This window comes from Molossus molossus, unplaced genomic scaffold (genome assembly GCF_014108415.1).
Source record: "Molossus molossus isolate mMolMol1 unplaced genomic scaffold, mMolMol1.p scaffold_m16_p_31, whole genome shotgun sequence".
Taxonomy (NCBI): domain Eukaryota; kingdom Metazoa; phylum Chordata; class Mammalia; order Chiroptera; family Molossidae; genus Molossus; species Molossus molossus.
Genome location: NW_023425368.1, coordinates 2,163,112 through 2,181,528, shown reverse-complemented (window position 1 = coordinate 2,181,528; position 18,417 = coordinate 2,163,112). Strand labels below are relative to the sequence as shown.

Sequence of the window (18,417 nt, the reverse complement as noted above, 5' to 3'; positions counted from 1 at the left end):
ACGTCTCTCCTGAAGGAAAGAAAGTGCAGAGGAGGCTGCGACCACGCAGGCCGACGGGCTCTACCCCACTCTCCCGGCTCCCCCGCCACACACCCCACATCCCGCGCTCCGCCTTCCCGGGGGTGGACCGGACTTAGTACCGCCGCCCTCCAGGTGCTGCGAGCCGGCGGCCTGGCGCGCACGGAGGGCGGGGCGCGCGGATGGCGGCAGCTCCGCCCGGCGACCGCCCGCGGCGGCCCTTGCCCGTTCCTCCGGGCACCCTCTCGACCCCTGGGAGGCTCTGGCTAGGATCCGGGCTCGGGGCGTTGGTGGGGGCGGGGGTCCCCACGCGTCCTGGCACTCCCCCTGCCTGTCCTGCCCAAAGGTCATGGGGAAGCCACTGCTCGAGTCGGGCGGAGCGGGAAGGCCCAGCCGGCCAGAACGCACAGGCTTGGGCTTCCGGGCGGCGCGGGCAGCCAGCCCCGCTCCGAGGCACTTCCTGCGGGACCGCGCCCTCCCAGAGGGCCCTCGGGGCAAGGGGCCCCAGGCCCAAGCACCAGGCCACGTCCGACTTCTGGGAGTCGACGACTTCCACTCACCCCTGTGGGTCAGCCGTGACTGCCACTCATCTGCTGCCAACACCTGGGGCGCGCGCGACCGCGGGGGCGGGGCGGCTCACCTGGGCCAGGTGCGCAGCAGCGACAGCCTCAGCGGCCGCAACAGGTGCAGCCCCGCCCAGCACCCAGGGCCCAGGGCAGACCCAAGCTTCCCGCTGTGCGCCCAAGGCTGGCGCTCAAGAAAGTCTGGCACTCAACTCTTGGGAGTCTGGAGCCCCGCGGCCAGGCCTGGGGGCAGAGGCCAGACCCGCCCAACCAGCCCTTCGAACCCCGGGGGAAACTCCTTGGAGATTCCAACCCCAGGGGCACCTTCTGTGGTTGTGCCCCTCCTCCCCAGGAAGCCGGCCCTGACTCCAGCCCCTAAATCCCTGGTGCAGGGAAGGGAGGACTCTAGTAGGAGGCCCCTCACCTGGAAGGAAGTTCGTGGCCTCAGTTTCCCATCTAGCTCTGAGGACAGACACAATCCATCAGAGGCCCAAAAGTTGACACAAAGAGGTTTTATTTTATTATAAAAAGTTCTACTGGCTTCAGTGAGCCAGAGAGGTGGGGTCAGGGCCCCCTGACCAGCCAGGATGGGGGTGGGGGCAGACCGGGCCCAGAAGTCAGAGGGAGGCCCAGCAACGGTGTTCCTGTGTTGTGGATGCATAAGAAGCACCCCCTCCCCCAGTTGTATGGGTGGCAGTGGGCACCCAGAGTTCAAGTCAGGGTCATGCCAAGACTGAGCCCTAACAGGTGGGACAGAGAGTAAGGTGCTCACTGATGCCCAAACACACAGGCCCCCCAGCGCCCCCCATATACCCACATATGCGTGAGTCTATATTCCCTCCACACACACAGCCCTGGGCAGGGGTGGGGGTGCTGGCTCTGAGTCTCCGCTCCCTGTGTGTCAGCTCTGGGTCCCTCACACATCTGTGCTCTTGATGCTGACGCTGGAAGCAGGAGCGGAGCTGGTGGGTCTCTCGGAGCCCAGGCGTGGCCCACACCACTGCCTCGGCCCCCCATACCGCATCTTCTCCCAGAGCATCCGGTACTTCTGCTCCAGAACCCTGTTCTTCACCGACTGAGGGACATCAGGCACGAACCAGGCAGCCACCAGCTTGATGCACAAGGCCACGTGCTGCGGGGCGGGGCAGGGGCTGAGTGAGGAGGCCAAGCAGGCTGGGGGGGGGGGGTGCCAGGGAGGAGGGCCCCCCCAGTTCTGGCCCACCTCGAAGAGGATAAGGAAGGCCAGGCGGATGGCCAGGAGGACCCAGAACTGTTCCGAGAAGTTGTAGTCCTGAGAGTTTCGGTAGTCCCGGTACCTGGTGGGGTGGGGAAAGACCTAAGGTCAGGGGTCAGGAGTTCGGAGGGCACTCATGGGGGTAGGAGGGGTGGTATCCAAACCTGCACTGAGTGATGTTCTCTAGGCCCTCTATCCTGACAGAGTCGTTGATATGAAACACAGACAGGCTGTGGTCGATGTAGCCGGTGAGGCAGCTGGGGGGAGGGGGAGGAGATGGGGGTTGAGCTCCAGGTTATGGCCCCTTCAGGCCTCTGGGGTGCTTCCCTGGAGCTAATTCCTGTCTGGTGGGTTCATGGGGTGAGGCACAGTGCAAACCACCCCTCCTCCCTTCCTCTGTGTGGGAGAGGGGCCACTGGGGGAGGCTGAAGGGCTTGAGGGTGCCACTGTCTACCTGCCCTGCCAGGGCTGCGAGGAGCCTCAGGTGGGACCCCGTGAAGACTGGCTGAGGACACTGCTCTGCCCTCCTGTGCTGGAGCCACAAAGGGCCTGACTCTTGGAGGGCAGGGGCCCAGTGCCTGCTCAGGAAACAGCTGGTCTGGGACCTAACGCCCCTGGGGTCCCAGCCAGGACTCCTGCTCCCGCCCAGGCCCACGGTCAGTGTGGAAGCAATGCTGGCAGCACTGGGCCCTTCCCCTGGCCTCCCTTGCTGGGCTGTGGTTGGGCCAGTTTTCCCAGGGGTCTCTGGACAGTGTGACCCCCCCACCAGGGGCTGGGTGGCAGCACCCCTTACTCTTCTTTATAGTGGGCCCCTTGTCGGCACGGGCCATAGCGGTACTTGTACACCACTCTGGGGATGAACTCAGATGTGAAGGCGATGACCATCCCGTTGGCGATGACCGCCAGCACGCCGATGGTCTCCAGCACCTGCAGCCAGGTACCTGGGCCCCGGCAGTGAAGTGAGGCTGTCTGGTTCCCCAACCGTGACTGCTGCTGCAGCCCCCCACCCCCACCTCCACCCGCCCCCCCACAAAGCCAGCAGCCGGATGGTCCCAGGGCCTCTCGCATCCCCGTATGTGGCATCACAGCTGTAGGGCCAGGCTACCGACCAGGAGACCTGGGCCAAGGACGACAGCCCAGCCTCTGCTCTCCGGACCCCATTGTCCTTGACGTAGACAGGAAGGGGCTCGGGTCTCCCCATCCCCCTTGTTGGTCTGAACCCCTCAGCTGCCCCAAGCCTGCTCCATTCCCTGGGTCCCCACTCTAGGGTGGAACCCCTCAACCTGGACCCAAGACTGGGGCCTCTCTCGCGTGTCCCTCCCTCTGTCCACTTCTGACACCCAGCCCTCTGTTCATCCCTGACACCTGCCCATCTCAGTGAGGCTAGTCTGGGTGTCTGGGTGACTGAGGGCACCTGCTCTCCATCCCTGCCCCTAGCTGCTGGGCCCCTCCATCCTTCAGATCTGTTCTCAGAGTCCAGTTTCTCTGCCTGCCCCCCCCCCCCAGGAGGCTGCAGGACCTTCAGACAGATGGGGGGGGGGGCTCTGAAGTGCTAGCGGAGCTTCTTCCTGGGGCCTGACCCCCATCGAAGACCTGGGGGCTGTCTGTGGGAGCAGGGGCATTAACATGGTCCTTGCCACCCCTGCCCCCAAGCTGAGCGCCCCGCCTGTGCAGCAGTCCCCTTGGGCCCCTGACCGATGTCCTTGGCCTTGCGTGGCACCAGGCGCCGCCGCAGCCTGACCATCTTGATGGCGTCCAGGCGGATCTCCACGAGGTTGCTGAAGAGCGCGAGCAGGGGGGCCAGCGGGAAGGCGGCCACGAAGATGGTCGTGAAGCCGTACTGGATCACTGCGGGGGCACACCCTGAGCTCCTGCGCCCCAGCTCCGCCCACCCCGGCCCCCTCGCCCTCCTGCGCCCCAGCTCCACCCACCCCAGCCCCCTCGCCCTCCTGCGCCCCAGCTCCGGCCCCCTCGCCCTCCTGCGCCCCAGCTCCGCCCACCCCGGCCCCTCGCCCTCCTGCGCCCCAGCTCCGCCCACACACTCATTTCCATGAACTCATCGAACAGGCTGAAGGTGTTAACTGGATTCAGAAGGTAGTTGCGCTGCCAGTCCCGCAGCTCGGGGTCCAGGGACTTGCTGTTCCACATCGAGCGACACTTGTGGGCCAGCCACCTGGGGGTGAGAAGAACCAGGTAGGGGATCGGGAGCAGAGCTGAGCGTGGAGGGGCCCCGGGAAGGGCTGCCCCGGGAGATGGGGGAGAGGATGAGGCCGCGGGGAAGCGGGGTCCTCACGGGCCCAGGTACTCCATGCAGTTGCTGAGCGTCTGCTTCAGACCCATGATGATGGCCATCTGCACGAACAGGTCCATCATGCAGCCGCTGAGGTGGCACTGTGAGCCGACAGGGACGGGGTCAGGGACGGGGTCAGGCCCGGGACAAGGGCAGTGCAGGGCAGAGCAGCAGGGCACCCGGGACACACTGACCTCCTCCAGCTTCCACAAGCCTGCCAGGCGCACGGAATTCCCAGGGTGGCCGTTGATCCTAGGAAGGACGGGAGGTTCAGTACTGCCCCTTGCTTCTAACTGCCTCAGGTGGGGCAGGAGGACGGGGGACAGGGGGGAGATGGGGGGCAGTGGAGAGGAGGTAAAGGAGACTGCCCTGCAGGTGAGTAAAAGAAGCTGACACCCAAACACCCACACGCACACACGGAGAGAGCTCCGCAGGTCATGGAGACACGCGTTCTAGACAGGGCCTGTTAGGAGGGGCCTCGGTTTCCCCCACGGAAGCTGTGCACATAGGGTGACTTTGCGTTGAAATCACCTGCTTTCCACTACACGATAAAAAGTACAACGTGTATTATGTCGAAGGCCAGGCTCGTGCTCCAGGGTGAGGCCCTGGAGACACTCACACTACTGTTCTGGAGCAGTATGAATTCACAAAGGAAAAAAATGCTATTTCAGAAATGTGATTATGTACCTGGAAAACCAAAATAAGCCAACTGAGCCCTGGCCAGTTTGGCTCAGCGGTTAGAGCGTCGGCCTGCGGTCCGGAGAGACCCGGGTTTGGTTCCCGCTAAGGGCACGTACTCCTGGCCCCGGGAGAAGCAGCAGCAGGTCTGCCTGCAGTCTCCTCCGCGTCCCCTGTTCTTTCCACACGAGTAGAAATGGGCTGTGCGCGAGGCGAGGGGGCATTTTTGTGTAAACACACTTGCAAGTTAGTACTTCTGTGCTCGTTTTAAAGATGGGGAAATAGCCCTGGCCTGCCTGCGGTCCAGACAGACCCAAGTTCGGTTCCCGCTAAGGGCATGTTCCTCAGTTGCAGTTTGTCCCCGGCCCTGGTTGGTCGTGCGGGTGGCAGCCACTTGATGTGTCCCTTTCACGTCGATGTTTCTCTCTCTCTCTCCCTTCCTTTCTCTCCCTCCCGCTCTATCTGTGCAAAAAATGGAAAAATATCCTCGGGTGAGGATAAAAACAAAAAAAAACAAAACAAAAATAAGCCAACTGAAAGACTGGATACACCACTGATGGGCTCAGAGGGAACAGAGTTGATGCCAAGCTAGCTTGCTTCCCCAGATGCCACAGAGCCAGGGGAGACAGCAGATGTCCGTCACACACCAGCAAAAGCTATAGAATAATGACAGTAAGATCTGCACGGCCCTGTGTGAAGGAACCTACAGTCCGGCCGGTGTGGCTCAGTGGTTGCGTGATGACCCCTGCACCAAGAGGTCACCGGTTCCATTCCCGGTCAGGGCACATGCCCAGGTTGTGGGCCTGATCCCCAGAGGGGGGCGTGCAGGAGGCAGCCCATCGATGTTTCCTCTCATGGATGTTTCTACCTCTCTCTCCCTCTCCCTTCCTCTCTAAAATCAATAAAAAGAGAAAAAAAATTTAAGACTCAGATCTTTAAAATATTGAAATCAGCCCTGGCCAGTTTGGCTCAGCGGTTAGAGCGTCGGCCTGCGGTCCGGAGAGACCCGGGTTCGGTTCCCACTAAGGGCACGTACTTCAGTTGCAGTTTGTCCCCGGCCCTGGTTGGTCGTGCGGGTGGCAGCCACTCGATGTGTCCCTTTCACATCGATGTTTCTCTCTCTCTCTCCCTTCCTCTCTCTCCCTCCCACTCTATCTGTACAAAAAATGGAAAAATATCCTCAGGTGAGGATAAAAAAATAAATAAATAAATAAAAATATTGAAATCATAAACATCTAAAGGAAATCACAGCTGAACACATTTTTGATCTTAAGGAGGGGCCTTTCTGAACATAGCCCAAGAAACGAACACCAGACAGGACCATACAGACACCCCTCAGGACAAAGGATATGCCCGCAGAGTAGCATGGACCACTGGCTAAGCTCACATCCGGTTCCCCAGAGCCCAAAGAGAGATTCCCGCACTGCCCTCTGCTCCACCACCTACTGCGCGACCCTGAGACAGTCGCTAAACCTCTCACCTGACAAGGAGGGTACGCGAGTGCCTACCCAGTAGAGCTGTTACAGACTAGACCAGAGGTGAAGCACCCGGACCAAGGTGCAGTGGATGAGAGCTATCCCAAAGACCCACCCCGCCCGCCCAGAAAAAGCCAGTCAGTCAGTCCTTCCTCCGTCACCAGGACTGGCTGGGCCAGAGACAAGGACCGCGGTGGAGAAACGGAAGACGGACCTTTGAGGGAACAAGAGGGAACTCGGAGAAAACCCACTGATACCCTCAAGGAAACAGTGTCTCTGTAAAAAGAAGAAAAGGAGGCTACAAAGTAAACAGGAACCAAGAGCTCTCGGAAATGAAGAGTGATTGTTAAAATGGATAGAAAGACAAAAGGACATGAAGGAGATGTGAGCTGTAATCGAAAAAGAAGAAAAAGAAAGAAAAGTGAAGGAAAATTCTTCAGATGTCATCTATAAAGACAGAGTCGGGCCCAGCTGGTGTGGCTCAGTGGATGGAGCATCGTCCCCTAGACTGAGAGGCCCGGGTTCGATTCCTGGTCAGGGCACATGCCCAGGTCATGCGCTCGATCCCCAGTAGGGGGCGTGCAGGAGGCGGCCGATGATGTTTCTCTCCCACATTGATGTTTCTATCTCTCTCTCCCTTCCTCTCTCTCTAATAAATCAAATTTTTAAATATATTTAAAAAGACAGAGATGGGCCCTGGCTGGTTTGTTCAGTGGTTAGAGCACCAGCCCGCAGACCACAGAGTCCCAGGTTCGGTTCCCACTAAGGGCACGCACCTCAGTTGCAGTTCATCCCTGACCCCGGTTGGGGTCGTGTGGGTGGCAACCACTCGATGTGTCTTTCTCACATCGATGTTTCTCTCTCTCTTCCTCCCTCTCTATCTGAAGATAAATGCAAAAATGTCCTCGGATGAGGATTTAAAAAAAAGACGGAGATGGAATGTGTGAGGGAAGAGGTAGAGACCCGAGGACCAGGAATTCCGCAGAGACAGAGCAGAGGGAAAATAAATTTTTTTAAGCTAAAAAAAAAAAACTACATTTCCAGAAGGAAAAAAAAAAACGAAGTCAACTAGGAAGGAACGAAAACCAGATTCTCTGCATGTTTCTCAGCATCCACTTTGCACGTCCGAAGACAACAGGGCAATGTCTTTACGTCCTAGAAGGAAAATTGGTCCGGAGCCAGCTTTCTGTCCCCGGTGGTGTCGAGCGTGAGCAAGGGCACGGTCCCGGCGTCCCTGGACACAGGACAATTCAGAAGGGCTCCTCTCAGATACACTTTCTTCGGCGAATGAACGCCAAGCCCGAGAGAGAAGAGAGCGTGGGGATCCGGGAAATGACGGTCCCGGCTGGGGAAGCAGAAGACAGAAGTCCCAGGAAGACGGCTGTACAGGAGGCTGAGAACCACCGCCCAGTGCGGGACGGTGCCCAGCGCGGGACGGTGCCCAGCGCCCACACGCTAGACGGTGTGCCAGAGAGAGGCTGGTCAAACTCGGTGTGATGAAGGTATGCGGGGGCTGGGGGGCAATGACAAACTACAGCAGAAAAATAAAGAAATGGTCCACTATGAAGCAAAGTAAAACACTGCATGATTTTAAGAGACCGCTGGGGTCCTGTCAAAGAGGATCCACTTGACCTTGAGTCTACAATAACCAACAACAATGCTCAGAAAACAGAATGACTTACAGGACAAGAAATGCAGTGGTCAGTACATGTCTCAGGGGCGTGAAAAAGGAGAAGCCCCCAGGTGGCTCAGCAGTTGAGCAAAGAGTCGTGGGTTTGATTTCTGTCAAGGGCACGTACTTCGGTTGCGGTTTCGTCCCTGGCCCTGGTTGGGGTTGTGTGGGAGGCAACCAGTCGATGTGTCTCTGTCACATCGATGTTTCTCTCTCTCCCTCCCTCCCTCCCACTCTGTCTGATGATAAATAGAAAAATATCCTTGGGTGAGGAATAAAAGGAGGAGGAGAAAGAGGAGAAAGGAAGGAAGGAAGGAGAGAAGGAGGGAGGGAGGGAGGGAGGGAGGGAGGGAGGGAGGGAGGGAGGAATATCCAGAAAGATGCCACTCTCACTAATAGTTTTTGAACGGCGCCTTGGGAAATGAAAAGCTTCTGACCATGAACTGACCGCGAGCTGCGCGGTAGCAGGCACCGTGGTGGCCTTGTCCGGGAGCACAGCATTCTCAGAGGTCACTTTAGCAATGTCTCCCTACGTGCAAATGTGCGCTCCCAACTGTCAGTCAAACGCCTGCTGCTGACCCCCCCACCAGGCATCACCTCACAGACGAAGGGCAAGGAGAGGCCTGCAGCCCACTCGAGACATCGAGCTGGACCTGAGCTGCAGGCCGGACATCCCAGCAGCAACAAGAATGCCCCAGGCCTCGGGCAGCTCTGGTAGATGGCACCACCCGAGCCTGCTTCCCAAACCCCGACACCCCCTCAGGAAGACGGACTCACTTCTAGGGGCTAAAAACCAAACACTCAGATCACTGGATTGGGCCAATGGACACTGAGCCCCCGCACTGTCCCTTCCCCTGCTGGGCTTCCAGCACACACCAAAGTGTCCTTCCTCTTCCAGGCAGGACACCAGGGATTCTCCTCCAGGAATCAACGGAGACCACAGCCCAGAGCAAAGACACCGGCGCACGCCTTTGTCAGTTAGACAGGGATCCGAGAATCGAGGACATCGGAGGGAGCCCTGGCAGAGTCCGAGACCCATCGGAGAAAGGCCACGAGAGAAACAGGAGAGACAGAAGCGAGGCCCGAGTGGAAGGGAAGGAGGAGGCCCCTCCTCAGACAGGAAGGGCTCGGGTGCAGGAGGCACGCGCGGAGGCCGCGAGAACCTGCGCACGGCAACAGGAGCGCCCGGACCTAGAACACGGGCAGAGGCCAAGCGGATGCAATTCCCAAGAAAGAATCACAGATCAGGGAGCAGAGGTGACTGGTGCAGGGGGTTGACAGACACAAGATGCACCCCAGCCCCTCAGGACTGAGTCCCAAGGTCCAACCCAGCGAGCCGGGCTGGAGTCCCCGAGAACGCAGCAAGGGCGGGTGCCTTTCCTGCCCAGAGCTGCCTCTGAGAGCCAGTGCACACTGGGGGACGGCGTGTCCCGCGCAGCCAGGCGGGCTGCAGGGGACAGCAGGGCCCTGAGGGGAAGGAGGCTGGGGGACCAGGGTTCTCGCTGAGCCCTGGTGGACGGAGGCTGGGGATGAGCTTGTGGATGTGGGAAGGAAAGGTGCCCACAGGCACCTGCGTGGAAAGGTCTCCGGGCCTGGGCTCAGGGAGAGGTGTGGGCTGGAGACCGGGGTGTGGGCCTTGCTGGGGTTCGTGATGGTGTCGAAGCCACAAAAGTGGGCACTCAGGGTGTGGGGACCTTTCTGCTTCAGGAGGAGGGAAGGCCAGCACCCGGGAGGGGGGCAACCAGGGATGGGGAGGGCGCAGCGGCAGGAGGACCAACAATGAGATGTGACGGTGAGGATTCTTGGAAGGAAACGTAACCGTGTTGCTGAGGGTGGAGATCTCCGCAGATGTGAGATGGGGACAGATGGATTACTGAAGCCCGGTGTGAACAAGACCCAGCAGAAACAAAGCTGAGAGTCAAAACCCGAGGACCAGAGGAGAGGGCCACGCAGGGACACGGGAGGGAGCAGAAACCAGCACCCTGGCCCCAGGGGTCAGAGTTAGAGGTCAGAGTCCAGAGGTGCTCACGAGCCAACCACATCTGAGTCGCCAGCCCTCCCCAGGAAGCCTCTGGGAACCTGGGTCCCACAGAGGTGCAAGGACCACGCACAGCCCCGAAGCGAGGGGACAGACACCAGGACGGTGTCCCTGACGTCTGCCAACACCCTGCAGGAGCTGGGGTGTTTGAAAGTTCGGTAGACAGTTGGGGATCAACTGGCAACGTGCGTGTCCCTTACACAGTTCTCCAAACAGAACAAATGGGGCGATGACTTTCTTCAGAAAAGACAAGACAAAAGAGCGTGTGTTGAGGGAACCTAAAGTGTCCTCTGCGCGACGAGGGGGGGGGTGCGTGAGGGATGCTCCTGCAGCTCACCCGCAAGGCTCAGAATTGGGAGGAGTCAGATGTGCCCCACCGGCGTGATGAAACCGGCACCGGCCCCCCGCACAGAGCATTGGGGTGCAGAGGTGACGGGCCTCCCCACCCGCGGCCTGGACGCAGCCCCCTGCACGTGTCCCGTGTAACAAGGGAGAGTCACTCACAGGACAGAACCACACTGTCCACCTGTGTGCGTGTGAACACGTGAGCGTCTGGTCGGACCTGCCGACGGGGACGGGTCCCCTCAGGGCCGGGGCCCCAGAGTTGGGGTGCCACTGTGGGCTCCCTCCGCACATTTCTACACCGGCTTCCCTCTTGCTGCGAGGGAGCTGACTTTAGTTTTTAGGCGAGGCCCACCTGCCCAGGATGAAGGCGATGTAGACGAGCGAGGAGAAGTGTGCGAAGAATTGCAGGGTGAAGAACTTGACGGTGAACTTGCTCTCTCGCTCCGAGAAGGTCCTGGACTTCTCTGGGAAAACACGCAGGCTGCCCTTGCCAGTCGCTCCCTCCACAAACGTCCCCGCCCAGCCTGTCCCTGTGCTGACACTCGGGACACCTGCCACCCTCACCTGTCTCCCAGGTGCAAACCCCCACTCTGGTGGGAGAGGCGGCAGAGACGGTAGGAGGCCCCGCCCCGCCCATCACCCCTCCCGGTCGCCCTGGAAGCCAGGGAGGGGCTGCCCCTTCCCACTCTCACCAAAGTCACAGAGCTTCATGGCAACACACTTGTTGATCTGCAGGAGGGGAGACGGGAGAGCTCGCTCTGGGCCTCAGGGGAGTCCCCCACCCCGCCCCGGGCATCCGCTCACCTTGGTCATGAAGAGGATGGTCACGTAGTGCACCAGGGCCCCGGTCACCACCACCGCCGTGGTCACCTGCTCCTCCAGGAAGGGCAAGGCCGAGTTGCTGAAGAGGGCGGCCGCCAGGACGCGGTAGACCACCAGGATGTGAGCCATGCCAATCATGATGCAGATCTGCAGGGCCAAGGCCAGGATGGTGAGCTGACCGGCCACCAGCCCCGTCGCCGGCCGCCACAGGCTCCCAGGAGTACCATGAACAAGGACAGGACGAGGATGATGATGCTCCTCAGGTAGGAGTGCTGGTGCGGCTGCAGCTTGTAGTCAGGACAGTTAATGAGCTCGAGGGCCACTTCTTCCTGAGAGGGCGCCAGACACGCCTCAGACACGGGACACGCGCCTCGGGCACGGGACACGCGCCTCAGGCACGGGACACACTCCTCAGACACGGGACACGCACCTCAGACACGGCACACATGCCTCAGACACGGGACACACTCCTCAGACACGGGACACGCGCCTCGGACACGGGACACGTGCCTCGGACACGGGACACGCTCCTCGGACACGGCACACGTGCCTCAGACACGGGACACACTCCTCAGACACGGGACACGCGCCTCGGACACGGGACACACACCTCGGGCACGGGACACACGCCTCAGACACGGGACACGCGCCTCAGACACGGGACACGCTCCTCGGACACGGGACACGCGCCTCAGACACGGGACACACTCCTCAGACACGGGACACGCGCCTCAGACACGGGACACGCTCCTCGGACACGGGACACACGCCTCGGACACGGGACACGCGCCTCGGGCACGGGACACGCGCCTCAGACACAGGACACGCACCTCAGACACCACAGAGCCAGGTCTGGGCCACACGGGCACGGGAGAGAGAGCCCTTCTGGTCACTGGCCCCCCTCACCTGGTCCTCGTCCCAGCCGTACAGGTCCCAGTGCAGGACCACTCGGGCTCTCTGCCGCTTCCAGAACTCCAGGAACACGGTGGCTGCAGCAGGAGTGAGGAGGGTCACGTGTGTCCCTGGGGTGCTGGCCCAGGGCGCCCCAGGTGCCTGCAGACTCACCCCACAGAGCCATGAAGATGGCGAATATCACGGTGCCCTCGTTGTCAAAGAGGTGGGTGAGCTGCGGAAGGGACACATGGGGCTGGCTGGCCGTCCCCCGCCCTCTCAGCCCAGGGGGGGCAGCCCCTGCAGGGGCGGGACAAGCAGTGGGCCTGGCGCGGGGACCCGGGCAGCAAACCTTGGCAAAGGTGCAGGTGTCGGAGAGACGCTGGTACCTGCGGCTGCTGCCGCGCGGGCACATGTAGATGTTCTTGGCCTCACAGATCTCCTTGCTGGGGGAAGCCGGGCGCTATGCTCTTCCCTGCCGCCCCGACCGCTCCCCCCATTCTCCATCCCGCACCCCGCCCCATGCCCACCCGGCCCCCATGCCCACCCGGCCCCCACGCCCACCTCACCCCGCCCGCTCCACCCCATTCCCCCACCCCCACCCCACTCCCGCCCGGCCCCCTCCCACCTGATCTGGCTGGCATTGAACAGGGAGAAGCCGCTCAGGAAGACGATGAGGCCTACCAATGCGGCAGGCACCAGCATGTAGGTGTACCAGCCGAGCCAGGCAAAGTACAGGGCCACCTTCTCGCCAAAGTAGTTCCTACGGGCACAGCCGCCCCGTTAGAGCCACCCCCACCCCCGGGGGTGACGTCCCAGACCAGTGCCTGGCTGGGGCATACCACAGGGGTCGGGGGCAAGGAGTCTGTATTGATGGCATCAATGCATCTAAGTGGGGAGAACAGACACATGTTTGCTAGAGGTATAGATACATGTGTCTGTGGGCACACAGGTGTGTCTGTGGGGGCACAGGTGTGTCTGGGGGGTACAGGTATCTGGGGGTCCAGAGGTGTCTCTGTGGGAGTACAGTGTATCTGGGGGCATGGATGTGTCTTTGGGTACATAGGTGTATCTGTGGGGCACAGGTGGGTCTCTGGGGCACACAGGTGTATCTGTGAGGCACAGGTGGGTCTCTGGGGCACACAGGTGTATCTGTGGGGCACAGGTGGGTCTCTGGGACACACAGGTGTATCTGTGGGGCACAGGTGGGTCTCTGGGACACACAGGTGTATCTGAGAGGGCACAGGTGGGTCTCTGGGACACACAGGTGTATCTGTGGGGCACAGGTGGGTCTCTGGGGCACACAGCTGTATCTGTGGGACACAGGTGGGTCTCTGGGGCACACAGCTGTATCTGTGGGGCACAGGTGGGTCTCTGGGACACACAGGTGTATCTGAGGGGGCACAGGTGGGTCTCTGGGACACACAGGTGTATCTGTGGGGCACAGGTGGGTCTCTGGGGCACACAGGTGTATCTGTGGGGTGCAGGTGGGTCTCTGGGGCACACGGGTGTATCTGTGGGGGCACAGGTGGGTCTCTGGGGCACACAGGTGTATCTGTGGGGGCGCAGGTGGGTCTCTGGGGCACACAGGTGTATCTGTGGGGGCGCAGGTGGGTCTCTGGGGTACGCAGGTGTATCTGTGGGGCACAGGTGGATCTCTGGGGCACACAGGTGTATCTGTGGGGGTGCAGGTGGGTCTCTGGGGTACGCAGGTGTATCTGTGGGGCACAGGTGGATCTCTGGGGCACACAGGTGTATCTGTGGGGGTGCAGGTGGGTCTCTGGGGTACGCAGGTGTATCTGTGGGGCACAGGTGGATCTCTGGGGCACACAGGTGTATCTGTGGGGCGCAGGGGGGTCTCTGGGGCACACGGGTGTATCTGTGGGGGCACAGGTGGGTCTCTGGGGCACACAGGTGTATCTGTGGGGGCGCAGGTGGGTCTCTGGGGCACACAGGTGTATCTGTGGGGGCGCAGGTGGGTCTCTGGGGTACGCAGGTGTATCTGTGGGGCACAGGTGGATCTCTGGGGCACACAGGTGTATCTGTGGGGGCGCAGGTGGGTCTCTGGGGTACGCAGGTGTATCTGTGGGGCACAGGTGGATCTCTGGGGCACACAGGTGTATCTGTGGGGAGCATGGGGGTCTCTGGGGCATACAGGTGTATCTGTGGGGCACAGGTGGATCTCTGGGGCACACAGGTGTATCTGTGGGGGCGCAGGTGGGTCTCTGGGGTACGCAGGCGTATCTGTGGGGCACAGGTGGATCTCTGGGGCACATGGGTGTATCTGTGGGGGCACAGGTGGGTCTCTAGGCCACACGGGTATGCCTGTGGAGGGGCAGTACTACCTGATATCATCAATGGGCTGCTCATGGACCATGTTTCTCCACTGGGCCCACTTCTTCTTCAGCTTTTCCTGCCCCTGGGCACAGATGAGGACAGTGAGAGCCTCCTGCCTCTGGTCCCCCTGCGGTCAGGCCCCTCCCAGCCAGCCCCCCTCACCTTGTGCAGGGGAAACCTGGTCTCAAAGACCCCGTCCTTCACCAAATCCTGGAATGTGTCTGAAGGTCACAGGTAGTCCCAGTCAGAGGGGTGTGCGTGAGGGAGGACCCCGCCACATTCTCCCCACCTCAGTGCCTCCTGGTGACCCGCTGCCCGGCCCCCCGCCAACCCGGTCCTCACCACCAGATGCCGTCCTGCAGTTCAGGATGAAGTTGACGACTCGAATTCTGAAACACAGGAACAGGTTCAGGATGGCCGTAGGTGACCTCAGTGGACCTGACCCCTGTCTGGCCAGGTCCAAGCCCCATGCCATCCTGGCGGAGCCCCAACCTCCCCGCCTCACCGACCAGAGCCCAGGCCCAGGACTTCTCGAGGAGCCCACCCTTGACCTTCTTAAATCCTCCCAGGGCGGCTCCAGGACAGGGCTCCCTCAGGAGTGGTCCCTCTCCTCCCAGAACCCCAGAAGCCTGGCCTGACCCCCCCCCCAATTCCAATCACACCTTCTCCCTGGAGCCCCCACAGGCCCAGAGCACACCATACACCTTTATGTATGTGAATCCTCTTTACCTCCCTGGGAGCAGTTTGCCTGTGTGGAAACTGAGGCTCAGAGAGGTTGAGTAACTTGCCCAAGGCCACACAGCTAGAAGTGCCACAACCAAGCACCTGACTGAGGAGCCACACTCCTCTGGAGCATCGTCCTAGGAGCCAGGTCCCCTGGATGTCCCAGGGCACTCACCCTAGCCTGATCCTCCCGGACCCCAGCAAGCTGTCTACTCAGTGTCCCCCTCTTGCTCCTCCCAGAGACCTGCGACTTCTCCTGTGTCCCCAGGAGCCCCCCGCCATTGCCTCATATCCACATGAGTGTCCTTTGCCAGTCTCCACTGACAGGGCCACAGCTGAGCTGGGAGGGGCCTGGGATGACCCGGGCAGGGGAGGGAGGAGGGATGTTGGGAGGGCAGGTGGGTGTGGGGAGGGGCCTGGGATGACCCAGGCAGGGGAGGGAGGAGGCATGTGGGGAGGGCAGGTGGGTGTGGGGAGGGGCCTGGGATGACCCAGGCAGGGGAGGGAGGAGGCATGTGGGGAGGGCAGATGGGTGTGGGGAGGGGCCTGGAATGACCCAGGCAGGGGAGGGAGGAGGGATGTAGGCTTGTAGAGCTGAGGGTCAGTGGGGAGAAGCAGATGCTCAGGGAGAGAGGAGGGTTGGGCTCCTGGGAGGCCAGGGACAGATGGCCAGGGAAGGGTATTGGGTTGGGAGTGGAGAGTCGGGGACCTGCATCTGGGTTCAGAGCCAGGAGAGAAGGCTGGGGGGGGGGGTCCTCTCGGCCTCTCTGAGTCCTGCCTACCCTCTAAGTCCCTTTAGCTTTCAGAACACTCCAGGAGGTGAGAACGGTCATCGTCCCTCTGCCCGGATGTGGAAGCTGTGCACGGAGCCCCGAGGCCACGCCCGGGAGCCTCCGCCCGGACGGGGCACGCACGGGGCAGGCAGGGGTGCTCCTGGCCTGGCTCTGGGCCAGCCTCTCACCTGGTGGTGGCGGGGATGGTGGTCGGCCCGATGGGCTCCACTCTGGGGTCCGGACCCTCGGGCTCCAAGAGGAGCGTGCGGTACAGGCTGAAGATCCTATTGTCCGCTCGGATCCCAAAGAACACCTTCTCCTCGTCCTCCTTCACCTGGGGAGGGGCCGCACGGGGCTCTCCATTCCACCTCGGGACCCTCTCCACTCCGTCCAAGGCACTGGCCAGCCCCTTCACCGCAGGCACAAGACCGCAGCCCCCTCTCCAGGCCCCACCCGAGGACCCATCGGGCACCCGTGACTCCTGCCCACCCGCTGCCCGCCCACCTTGTAGCAGAAGCCCTTTCTTCTAAGGTCCTCCAGGAATCGCTTTTGCTGCTGGACCTTCCTGGGGTTCCTCTGGGTGCGATGATCAGCCACCAGGACGTAGTCCACCGACTGGTCCAGGGGCTCGGGCTGCAGGGGGAGGAATAGGCCAGGCAGGGGCAGTGGGAGGGGCCGTCCCAGAGGGGCTGAGCAGACACTCACCTCCCTCACCTCCGAAGCGCCCATCTCCATCAGTGGTAAGCTGTCCCCGTCTGTCCCCATCTCTTCACCCTGGGGTGGGGCGGGGGGGTGAAGGATTGAGTTTATTCAGAAGTAGAGCATCTCCTGGGCACCAAGGGACTTAAACATAAAGCTGGGGTGGGGCTGGGGAGGAAAGCAAGTCAACAGGGGCACCTGGGCTGTCTGACCAGCAGAGGTTTGTTCGGGAATGTGGACAGAGAGCTCCTGAAATCCCAAGACAGACAGCCCAGCCTGAACTCGGCCAAACGGCACGCACAGGTGGACACCGGGACTCGGGAAGAGCAGGAAATGTGGGTCCGGTGACCGGAAGGCGCCTCCTTCTACCCATTCGCTCACTAACGCTTTAAGGGGCGAACAGCACCAGAGCCAGCAGAACCCCGGTGTTGCCCAGGCGCACACACTGGTGAGCGAATTTGGAACACGGAATCGAACGTCCCCGGCCCAGCCTGGCCACACCTGGAGCCACAGGCAGGGTGCTCACAGGAGCCAACGGCACATCGAAATGGTGGAAATAATCCACACTCCACGGTGGGCGAGTGGTTGGAGACACGGTGCCATCCCCACAGGCTGACAGATCACGCAACGGGAACACGAACGGGCCGTCGCCTCACACGGGACATGGGGGACACACGTACCGAGTTCAGGAAAACTACAATGACGACCTGTACATCTGGGACAGACACGCAGATGCTGACCTCAGTGGGCAGACCCTCAGGGAGGAAGTGGACCTGTGCACGGCCTTGAGACCCTCCCGAGTTTCAAGGGTCTTAAACTCAGGAGGTGCAGCTTCACCCTCCCCTGCGGTGGGGGAGCTGCGCTTGGAGACCATCGAAGAAAGTGCCGGAGGAAAAAGGGGTCGCCCACACGGGCAGTGAAGGTCAAGACCACGTGAGGTCAGGGACCCTGACAGGATGTGATGTGACGGTGTGTGGTCCCCTCCCTAACGCCTACCGTTCCATCTCAGCACGAGAACATCACAGGGACCTTCTCCACACCGGAGCCGACCCAACAGGCAGACGGCCACCGGCAAGGAGGGACCATCCCAGATGGGAGGGCCCAAATGCCACGCCGGACCTTGCACTGACAGGGACAGAAGGAGCCGGTGGGAAAACGTGACGTTGGAGCCGAGGCTGCGGTGGGCCCCTCGTGTTGACCAGTGTCCCAGGAGAGGGCGCTAACCTCGGGGGAAACCGGCCAAGGACATAGGGTGCCTGCTCTGTGCTCACAGCTCTTTAGGACTGACAGAGGTGCCCACCTGCCCGAGCAGGAGGGGCAGGAGCTAGGGCGGGGAGCGGGGGCTCATCTACTCCCAGAGGGCAGGCTCTGAGGACTGAGACAGAGTGACCCCGGGCTCCTCCACTGGGGGGACCAGGCACACGGTCAGAGCAGGTCACGTGGGTGAGCCCTGGGCAGAGGTGCAGGGCGAGGACCCTGGCTCTGGAGCCAAGAGCCCAAGGATGCCAACACCACACGCCCTCAGGAGAGATCGCCCACCTCCTCCGACCTGGGCCATGGTGCCGCACCCAAGCACGGGGCTGAGCACCCCGTGTTTGCACAGATGACAGGGACCTCAGAGGACCAGGGACCCGCTGCACCCCAGGCATAAGGCTTCAGAGGAGGGGCTGTGTCCATCAGAGAACCTGCCTCAGCCCTACCCCATCGTGGCCCCCGGTGGCCCTGGGCTTCTGCCCTGGCCTCCTGCCCCTGCAGGCCCGGCCCACAGCCCTCACGCCTTGCTCCGGCCGCCCACGGCCAAGGCTTGGGTCCTGCTGGACCCCGCCTGCCAGCCTGTCCCTTCTCCAACCACATTCCTG

General features: G+C 61.5%; 1 protein-coding gene across 1 annotated transcript; it reads right to left on the bottom strand.

Annotated features, from left to right (window-relative positions):
• Positions 1 to 1,497: 1,497 nt before the first annotated feature.
• Positions 1,498 to 16,627, bottom strand: ANO9 (anoctamin 9). Its single transcript, XM_036281050.1, has 22 exons — positions 16,565 to 16,627; positions 16,364 to 16,492; positions 16,048 to 16,193; positions 14,706 to 14,752; positions 14,526 to 14,584; positions 14,372 to 14,445; positions 12,655 to 12,789; positions 12,379 to 12,472; positions 12,201 to 12,261; positions 12,042 to 12,124; positions 11,360 to 11,464; positions 11,118 to 11,282; positions 11,006 to 11,042; positions 10,666 to 10,777; positions 4,300 to 4,357; positions 4,109 to 4,206; positions 3,858 to 3,988; positions 3,511 to 3,663; positions 2,609 to 2,756; positions 1,980 to 2,072; positions 1,804 to 1,897; positions 1,498 to 1,713 (listed from the first exon to the last, which is right to left on the bottom strand). The coding sequence occupies exons 1-22, from the start codon at positions 16,622 to 16,624 to the stop codon at positions 1,498 to 1,500; spliced, it is 2,298 nt and encodes a 765-aa protein (XP_036136943.1). The 5' UTR covers positions 16,625 to 16,627.
• Positions 16,628 to 18,417: the final 1,790 nt, after the last annotated feature.

What these genes read in the sequence shown, in the direction of transcription:
- ANO9 (XM_036281050.1), bottom strand. Translation starts at nt 16,624, where the DNA reads ATGGGGACAGACGGGGACAGCTTACCACTGATGGAGATGGGCGCTTCG. An exon ending in GGGGCCCACTATAAAGAAGA is followed by an intron (nt 2,073 to 2,608) that starts GTAAGGGGTGCT and finishes CCCTCCCCCCAG; the next exon opens with CTGCCTCACCGGCTACATCG. An exon ending in CCTTCCTTATCCTCTTCGAG is followed by an intron (nt 1,714 to 1,803) that starts GTGGGCCAGAAC and finishes CCCGCCCCGCAG; the next exon opens with CACGTGGCCTTGTGCATCAA.